General features: G+C 39.4%; 1 protein-coding gene across 1 annotated transcript in view; it reads left to right on the top strand.

The window, feature by feature from the left end:
• Window positions 1-119: 119 nt before the first annotated feature.
• Window positions 120-10,421, top strand: part of ADK (adenosine kinase) — a 503,819-nt gene continuing 493,517 nt past the window's right edge. The window contains exon 1 of the mRNA XM_061197285.1: window positions 120-222. Within this exon, the coding sequence (XP_061053268.1) occupies window positions 158-222 (65 nt within the window). The 5' untranslated portion in view covers window positions 120-157. The remainder of the gene's footprint in view (window positions 223-10,421) is intronic.

The raw sequence follows: 10,421 nt of genomic DNA, 5'->3' as shown, positions 1-10,421 counted from the left end.
AGGTAGAGCCAAATGGCTGTGGCTGGGAGAGGCACGAACTGGGAGGAGCCGAGAGGGGCGGGGTTTCGAGACGAGGAGGTGATGCGAGGGGGCGGGGCCTTCGAGAGCCGAAGGGGTGGGGCGAGCGCTGGAGCTTAAGTGAGGTGGGAGTGCGAAAATGGCAGCGGCTGAGGAGGAGCCGAAGCCCAAAAAGCTGAAGGTGGAGGCGCCTCGAGCGCTGAGGTGAGCGCTACCTGACATGGGTGGAGGGTGACTGTGCCTGCTGCTAACCAGGGACCACGTGGGGTTGCGCGACCGAGGCGCCGGGTGGTAGCCTCACCGCTGGCATGGGGCGAACACACGTGACCGGTTGCTCGGGTAGCTGCCCGCCTGGCTGCGACCTTTTGCCCGACGCCCTCCCAGTTTGGCCGAGTCGCCGCCGGCTCCGGAGACGTTCCGCCGCCCTTGGCCAATCAGAACGCCGGCCGGGGGTGCAGAGCCGGCTTTGGGCAGGCTGTGGGCGCCACGTGGGAGCCCGCCCGCGCTGAGCTGGTGCGACCCGGGAGGACCGGACCCGACCTGAGCCGAGTCACTCGCGGCCACCTCCTCTTCCTTGGGGGATGTCGAGGAGAATGCCCAGCGACTGCTCTACCCTGGGGCAAAGACAGAATTCTTGGGATTTTTCGTAAAGGTCGCGGAAGGGCGCCTTGACCTTCCTTTTCGTACGTACATCGAACCGAACGGTGTTATCTTTGGAGACCCTCTACCGGGGACCAAGACTCCCCCTCCGAGGCTTTGCGGAGGTGGCATTTGCCTAAACGGTTAGGAAAGCTTGATTTTTCTTTTTTTCTTTGCACTTTTGGCAGCAGTGGAGATAGTTCTGCACCTAACATTTGTTTCACATATGATTTGATATTGCAACTTTTACTTACAAAAAGTTATTGGTTAAAATAGTCCTTCCTAATAAGTATAAGGTGCAGTATGCCCATTCCTTGATGATTTTGAAATGTTCCTTGGAAGGCAAAGATTTTTGTATCTAAAAATAGACATCAAACTGATTGAAAACTGTTGGGACACTCCTGATTATACAAGGCAAATCTCATTTCTAACAGCATTACCCTTCTTCACCTCTGAAAAAACGAATCTTTCATAATTGACAGGAGAAGATCACTTAGGGATTTGGTGGTGTGTTAACGCTGTTTTGAATGGATGGTGACCAAATCCCTGCCAGTGCCTTTAATGTATTCCTATTACTTTCAAAGGGTCAAAGGGTTAGTGTGCCTGCCTTATGTGAAGAAAATAAACTTTTTTTTTTTTTTTAAACGACTCAGGATGTTCCTTTTTCGTTTTAAGCTTTCAAACTATAGACTAAAGCAAAGGCTTTTGAATCACACCTACCTGGGTTCAAGGCATGTGCTTTCCCTGGTTGGCCCATTTTTAGAGTATTTCCTTAAAAAGTACCTTCTTCACAAAGTTTCCTCTACCAAATTGGAAGACAGCTGCAACTTTCCCCTGCTGTCCTACAAAACATACAGCCCTTAGATTTTCTCGTATGGTAATCTGTTTTCAAAGTGCTTTCCTATTTTACAGATGAGAAAATGGAAGCCCAAATGAAACAATTAGTTAAGGAACTGAAGTTTGAACATAGAGCATCTGGGTGCAAGTTCATTGTTTGACTTTACTGTGCCTACTTTTATACAACCGCCCAAGATACGCTTCTCTTCGCCTATGCAGCCTTAAAAATAACGATAAATAATAATGTTTAATATGTATTGTTTCAGCATTTTATCTATTTTAACTCATTCAATCCCACAACAACCCTACAAGGTAGACACTATAATTATATACATTTTAGCAAGGAGGAAACAGGTATAGAGAGGTTAAGTAACTTGATCAAGGTCAACTTTATTAACCTCACACAGTTTGTCCAAAAGGCCTAGTGAACTGTTCACTCCGCTTTTGTTTCTCTACTTTCCCATCTGTTCTTTGTTTTGTTTTGTGGTTAGTGTACATAACTTTTTATGTTGTTGCAATATATGGGTATATGATACATAAGAATTCTCAAACAGGTATAATGTTATTTTACATGTCATTAGTGTCTATGTAAAACTTGTAAAAGTCCTTAGGCAACTAAAACTCATTTTATAAAATATGTAGTTAGTACCACCTGTAGCCATGAAGTCAGGATTAGACACTTGAGTACTGGGATAAATCTCCTCATTTTGTGTGAAGACCTTTTGGGATTGGCTATTCCTACTTTCATTACATTAGTTTGGCTTTAAGGGTCTCAGTGTGGTAATGCACTGAGTGGTTAGACTGCATGCATGATCTATGATGACAGTTTTGGTTAACTTTTAAGAGAACGGCTTATAGATTGGGATTGACATGTATACACTGATGTGTATAAAATTGATGACTAATAAGAACCTGCAGTATAAAAAAACAAACAAAACAACTAATAAAAAAAGAGAACGGCTTATAAAGTCTAAGCATGATTTAATGTGTAGAATCAGTTCCTAGGGAACAAATAAATTTATAATATATATTTGTAGATGTCAAGAAAAGGATTTAGGGCTTTGTGAGAATTTCAGTTAGTTCTAGGGTAATAGTTCTCAAGCAGGGGAAGTATTGCCCCCCAAGGGACATTTGGCAAAGTCTGGAGACATATTTGGTGGGGAGGGCTAATGGCACCAAGTGGATGGAATTCAAGGATGCTGCTAAACATCCTACAATGCCTGGGAAGCCCCCTAAACCAAAGAATTATCCAGACAGAAGTGACAATAGTGTGAGGCTGGAAAAAACTCTGCTTCATGGAGAGCATCTGACAAGTCTAACTTCCCTTTCTCAAATATCCATTCTTTTTCTAGGCTTTTTAGGGTATAGCAGTTACTGAAGTTGCAAAGAAATAAGCTAGCTCTATCATGTTTTCACATTGGGTTGAGGAACATTAATTGAGTGCCATACATTATACTAGGTGCTTTATTTATGCTATCTCATTTAATCTTCCCAGCAACATGTGAAGTAGGAATAATGATCCTTGTGTTACAGATGATGTATTTAGGCCTGAAAGAAGTCGAGAAGCATTTTTGGGAACTGCTCCCTAGATGAAAATGTTCCATGATGATTACCTGTATTTAGGACCACTTAACTTTCTTTTCTCTCCTTTGGAAATATCATCCAAGTTAATTTCTTCAACGGTCACCTCTAAGAGGATGGAGTTCCTTCCAAGGCTTGTTGAGCACATGCCAAGTCTGTTCTTTTAGTCAGCCTTTCAAATGCCTGCTATTTTAGGCATGGTGCTAAAAATAAGGTACATAGAGTGAGAGAGCTAAGACCCAGGTACCATCCTCTTGGTGGAAAATGAGTAGGGTTTGGGAAAATGATACCTGAGCATACTGAAAGATGACAGAGAGCTAACCAGGTGTGAAGTAGGGTGTCTGGCTTTATAGAAAAGTTTGTTTGGAGGTAGAAATGGCAGAGAGCTGCCTCTGTTGGGGAACTACATTTGTTTGGTCTGACTGAAGCAGAAGGTGTAGGAGGGTCCAGGCTTTGTACTGAACACTTTCACTTGTGTGATCTTTCTATCTCTGTATCCTTCAGCTCTCAGACCCTAATTTTAACTGTCTGCTGAATATCTCCTTCTGAGTGTCTTGCTGACACTTCAAAGTCATATATATCAAACTAAATCCATCTGCTGTCCTAAATCTGCACCTTCTTCCATGGTCCCTACATCTGTTAACGGCACCACTAACTTCTCTTACTCCGAAGTTTGGAACCTAGATACCTGATTCATCTTCCCTCTGCGTATGGTTATCAAAGTTGGTCTTTTCTTCTTCAGTTATGTCTGATAAATTCCTTTTCTTTTCCATCCCTGCTGCCACAACTCAAGTTTAGACTTTATTTTGCTTAGACTTGGTATTGGCTTCTTAACCAGTCTCTCCACCTACAGGTTCAAGTTCTGCCTAATCTTCTTCAGGAGTAGCTCTACTTATTCATCATAGCAAATATTCATAAGCTCTGAAGTCGATGTTAGGAAGGGTTGAATCTGAAGAGCCCACATTGTAACTGTCTCTGATGTTTTAGCAATTACACATTGTTCTGGATCATGACTTTTAATTTTATATAATTTATATATATATAAATTATATATAATTTTAATCTCTATTAAAAAGGAGACAAACTGCACTTCTCCAGTCAGCAAATGTTGCGCTTTTCTCAAATTATTGCTTCCTAACCATTTCACTTTCATGGACTCCTTTTAGTCTTTCCTTCTGTCTTTTACCTCTCACTAGGACCCTGTGTTTTAAAATTGTGTATTAAACCTAGGAATAAAAGTCTGTAAGTATTTTAGATGACCAAGCAACAGTTTTAGTAACCTCTTCTTTTTTTTTTGGTGTTTATTTATTTATTTTTTAAATACATATTTATTGGAGTAAAATTGCTTCACGATGTTTTGTTAGTTTCTGCCATACAACAAAGTGAATCAGCTATATGTACACACATATCCCCATATCCCCTCCCTCTTGAGCCTCCCTCCCACCCTCCCTATCTCGCCCCTCTAGGTGGTCACAGAGCACCTAGCTGATCTCCCTGTGCTATGCAGCAGCTTCCCACCAGCCATCCATTTTACATTTGGTAGTGTATGTATGTCCGTGCTACTCTCTCACTACGTCCCAGCCTCCCCTTCCCCCATGTCCTCAAGTCCATTCTCAACGTCTGACCTCTTCTTTTAAAACACATTTTTTTTCTATTTCAGGAAATTCTCCAGAAGATGATTTTTATAAACTGAGCATACTGTTCCCGGAGTGGCCTGTTGTGAGGATTAAATGAGGAAAATGTATGCATACTAGAAAAGAGAAAGGATGATCGATTGTGCATCCGTAGTGTATTGCTCAGTGCCTGGTCCTTAGGAGCTATTCAGTTAATGTTTGTTGGATAAATTATCAGTGCAGCATAGAGTGGGACTGATAATCTTTACTTTTCTAGACCTTATATTTTTAACAATGAAGCCTAAAATTGAGTTTGGCTCTTTTCGGGTGATATTGCATGTTGTTCACTTATATTTACAAATTTAATCCTTTAAGATTAAAACTTTGGTTATGAAGGAAAATGAAAAATGGAAGTCTCCTGAGGTACTTTCTATGAATCCCTTAATAAGGTCCTTTACTAGACATTATATACTAGGGCAGAGTGAGGGTGGTGAAAAGGCAGAGTCAGAGGAAAGCCTGCATGGATTGTCCTGGGTATCTAGAGGTAAACATGAAATGCTTGGAGCCCAGGGAAAGTGAGAAGGGCTTTTGGTAAAAAGACAGGCATTGAAACTATGTTTCTGGTTTTAGGTATAGGCCTAGACTGAATAACACTAAAACATGAGGCCAATATGCTACTTTCTACCTGGAATATGGCTCTACTTCCCTTCCATCGATTAAAATCCTGCCTGTATGCAAAATGTTCAGAGTTAAGTGGGAAAAAAAATAAGAGAGAGAATCAAAATTCTGAAGAGTGTTCTGGTCAGGATGGAAGCCATTAGAGCAGTGGTTAAGACCTTTGGTTTGACTCTTGGTCCTTATTAGCTGGTAATCTTGGAAAGATTGTTTACTGGCCCCATGCCTCTGTTTTCTCATCTTTGAAATGGGTATAATAAAAATACCTACCTCAAAAGATTGTTGAGAGGATTTCATGAAAAAATAAATATAAAATTGGCACATAGTATGTTTTCAGTAAAAGTTAGCTGTTGTTATTATGGTACTCTTTATCCTGCTTTTAGCTCCCTACCCTGCTCCAAACACTGCAATTACAAATTTAAAAAGAAAAAGAAAAGATATAGGTATACTCAAGAACAAGATAACCATCTCCATGGACTGAAATAGACAGCAAACATGCATTTAGATCCTGGGTTCAGGAGCAAGTGGAAATAACTTTGTGCAGGGGAACTGGAGTCAGATACCCTGGATGAAACTTGGAGCTGGGTTGGGGCTGGATGAAAAGAAGGCTGAAAGCCTCTGCTCCTGGCTGTTGCTTTAAAAAGCTGTGGCTCTGAAATGGCGACACAGAAGTGGCTGAGCTGCCACATGGCTCAGAGATGGGAACTGTAATTTCTCCACTATCACCTGGTACAAGAGCACTGAGCTTGGAGGTCATGGGCTCTCGAAGAGGGGTGGCTTACCTCAAAACCATTGGAAAAAGGAAGGGAAAGTCTGAGCCTGCAAACAGATGAGGAAGACTATTACTTAGAAAATAACAAAAGCACTAGGAGATAAACTCACTTAAAATCTAATGGAGCAATTTCAAAATGACTTTTAAGTATTTTAAATATCTTTAAAAAGATAAAAGAAGTAATAGTTATAAAAAAAGCATGTTAAAAATAAACAATAGGTAAATGTGAAGTAAATGGCTATATAAAAGAAAAAATGGTGAAAAATTTAAAAAATTTTAAAAAGTTGGTTAAACTCTGGTCCAAACGTATTTAAAGCAAAAATTAGTGAGTTGGAAGATAGTACTGAGTAATTCACCCTGATGTAGCACAGAGAAATCAAGAAAACTCAAGAGAATATTATATATATATAAACACATACATATATTGAGAGGCACCAACTAACATCTAACTGGGAGTTCCAAAAAGAGGAAAGAGTGTGAATGGTGGAGAGGCCTTGTTAGAAGAGATGATGACTGAGAATTTTCCAGAATTTAAGAAAGATCAAAGTCCTCAGGTTGAGAGGGTATTCCAGGTGCATATAAGTGATATCATACAGTATTTGTCTTTCTCTTTCTGACTTACTTCACTTAGTATGATAATCTCTGGGTCCATCCATGTACCTGAAAATGGCATTATTTCATTCTTTTTTTTATGGCTGAGTAATATTCCATTTTGTGTGTGTGTGTGTGTGTGTGTGTGTATGTGTGTATATCTAATATCTTTATCTATTGATCTCTCTATGGACATTTAGGTTGTTTCCATGGCTTGGCTGTTGTAAATAGTGCTGCTATGAACATGGGTGTGCATGTATCTTTTCAAATTATAGTTTTCTCTGGGTATATGCCCAGGAGTGGAATTGCTGGATCATATGGTAACTCTATTTTTAGTTTTTGGAGGAACCTCCATACTGTTCTCCATAGTGGCTGCACCAATTTACATTCGGATTGTGGGTTATTTTATTTTCTTTATTCTTTTTTTTTTTTTTGTATTTTCCAACTTTTCTACACTGAACATATATATTAGGACTCTTGATTTTAAGCTGGAGGAACTTGATGTGCATTAAATACATATTTTGGCCAAGTGCTGAGTGGCTAAATATCATCATTACAGAATGGACCTCTGGGATACTAAGTAAATCTGAAACTTTGTAAAACAAGTATTAGGATTTTATTATAGGTTGTAATCTTTTCATCTGTATTTCTGAAATCCCAAAAGCTCTGAAAACTGGAAATTAAAAAAAAAGTTTGAGATGAATTAATTTGGCAGCAAAACTTTAATGGGTTTGAGGCCCCCTGTAGTATTTATTTGTCTGACACAAATGTGTATGTTTTGCTGTAGAAATATGTGTTTGTTAATGGCATGCTGAGTGAAACCTTCCTGGGCAGTTTATAAAATATATAGTACATACAGTGCATTACCTTCCTAAAATTGACAAATTTCTAAATCCCATAAAATTCTGGCCTCAGAACATATCTTGCCCCAGGATTCAATAATAGGATTGAGGGCCTTTCTAAAAATTTAAATATTCAGTTTTTAAAAGCTTGCTATTGTGCAGGAACGACAATTTCTCATCAGAATCACTTGCTAAAATTTTCCTGCAGTCCCCATTCTACATGTTGATGATACTAAATAGATGCTTATTTCAATGGTCTTGTTTGGCTAGTTCTACCATAATACTGGTGCTGGTTATGTAATTGAGTTATTAGGCTTTTCTTCCTTTCAAAGAGTAACTGACTAAGGTAAAGACTTCTCTTCAATTTTTGGACTTCAAGATTTGGAAAGCTCATTTCACTGAAGTGGTCTCATGAACTAAAGTTTCACATACTGCTTGAAGATGATACTTTTTGAATATTTTCCAAAGTAGATTTAAAGTTGTTGCCCTCACTTATATGTTTTATTTCTTATGTTTTTGTTTGTACTTGTTTGTACTTGTGCCCTCATATGATTTCTTTAAAAATGTATTCATCTAGGAAACAATAATTAGCTTTCAACATAAGAACATCTTGAGTTTCCATTTGCATTTTGGCTTTCATTGCATACATGCTGATTTCAGCATCTTCTGTAGAATAGAATAAGAAAATATGTACAGCAATTATGTAAGAAACTCTTACCTTCTCAAGACACAGTTTGGTTACTGTATTAACAGGATCTCACAATTTTGTCAGCAAACCACATTTAGTTACTAATAAGCCCCGCTATTTTGCTATGTTAGGCAAATACAGGATTATAGGTATGAAGGTAGCATATGTGATTACTGATCACTCACAAAATTAGGGGTTATCAGAAATGATACTGAAGTGGTTACTTGGCTTTTTGCCTTCTAGAGGCTGAGGCTGGACTTTGGTGTATCCCTAGTAGAACCATTAAGTCTCTAAGAGACTCAGTTGACTAAAAGCAGGAAGTCTAGCCAAATATGACTCATTTTAGGAGTGCATCTCTTGCCTCTATTGTCCTCTGGTATTGAATTCATTTCTCACACAGCCCATCTTAATGTAACAAGAAAGATGGCATTTTTCATCCCTAAGCCAAAAATCTCATGAGCCCAAAGGCAGAGACTTTCCACATCTGTGTATCAGTTTTGAGATTACTCTGATTAGTCCTGCCTGGGTTACATACCCACCATTGAACCAATTAGTGTATCAGAGGTGGGGATTTTGGCCAGCCTTGGATATACTCTCAGCCATTTTCCTGTGTGCACGTGTGCGTGCTTGCGCGCACACCAATGGTGTTTATATATGTGGGGGAGTGCATGGATGTTGAGGAGGACGCTCTAATCAACAGCTCCACCAGCACCTTGTAGGGTGTAGGAGGTGAGGTGGTATCATTCTCTCAGCAAGAGAAAAGTTCATTATAGCATATATAGAATATATTTATGAAAACCTCATTCCTCAAGGTCCAGCCACAGTCTGTCTTCCCTATAAAACTTTCCTAATCACCGAGCCTGGAAACAGCTCCTTCACTGGTTGTTTGTACTTTATACTTTGCATTATTGCAGTGCACAGTGTATGCATGTTTTATCTCGTCTAGTGCTACTTGAAGTAGGGAAACTAGTTGAATAACTCTTAATGCCTTATAACTAATTACTTCATTGCAACATAGGCTCTAAAATTTTATTCAGTGAATTAATTCTTAAACTCTTTAAAGATGTTTTAAGGTTATGTTTGTAGTACTCAGTGGCACATAATGGATTCATGTATTGGCTGTAAATTCTTATCTATTCATAAGAGTTGATAGAACTCGTACCTGAAAACATTTCATGGTTCTTGGACCTTTCTTTTTTCTTGTTACATGGAGTGAGCTTGTGTGTGAAATAAATCCAATACTGGAAGACAGAGGCCAAGAGATGCACTCCTAGATTACATTTCTGTTCTTTCTGGTGACTATAGTGAGCCTTGACTATAATAATCATTTCTTGCATTTGTCCATGGGGAAAATTCCCTCAGAATATATATATTACTCCTATATAAATAGTAACATTTTATTTTATTTTTTTATAAATGTATTTATTTACTTATTTATTTTTGGGTGTGTTGGGTCTTCGTTTCTGCGCGAGGGCTTTCTCCAGTTGTGGCGAGAGGGGGCCACTCTTCATCGCGGTGCGCGGGCCTCTCACTGTCGCGGCCTCTCTTGTTGCGGAGCACAGGCTCCAGACGCGCAGGCTCAGTAGTTGTGGCTCACGGGCCTAGTTGCTCCGCGGCATGTGGGATCTTCCCAGACCAGGGCTCGAACCCGTGTCCCCTGCATTGGCAGGCAGATTCTCAACCACTGTGCCACCAGGGAAGCCCAATAGTAACATTTTATTAAGGCCATGTGGTCAGTGTTTTCTTTCTTAAAAAAAAAAATGTAGTAGAATTGCTTATTTGGTGGAGAAATAAATTTTCTGAAAGTGAATTTGCAAAGAAGAACTCAGTGACCTATCAGAATGATCAGTCTTTTCCCTATGGGTTAGCAGGTCCTTAATTAGTGAGCTTATTTGCATTGTAATTAGAACTCCAAAAGCACTGAAGGTCAGCAACATTGTTCTTAATTTCATAGCATACTGTGTAACAGTGTACTATGTAACCAATAGGTAATACCGCAAAATGGTCTTTTTAAGAAATTTGTCTGTTGACTCATCCAAGAGGGGTCACTGGAAAACAAAATATAGCAAAAGAATCAAATTCACATGTCTTAGGGTTCTCAAATTCCTTTAAGCTTGATGTAGCAAAATAAATAGTTTTACTCTTTGAGCCCTTGAGCTGAAGTC

Source organism: Eubalaena glacialis, chromosome 1, assembly GCF_028564815.1.
Source record: "Eubalaena glacialis isolate mEubGla1 chromosome 1, mEubGla1.1.hap2.+ XY, whole genome shotgun sequence".
In the NCBI taxonomy this organism is placed as follows: Eukaryota; Metazoa; Chordata; class Mammalia; order Artiodactyla; family Balaenidae; genus Eubalaena; species Eubalaena glacialis.
This window is presented reverse-complemented; position numbering and strand designations above follow the sequence as displayed.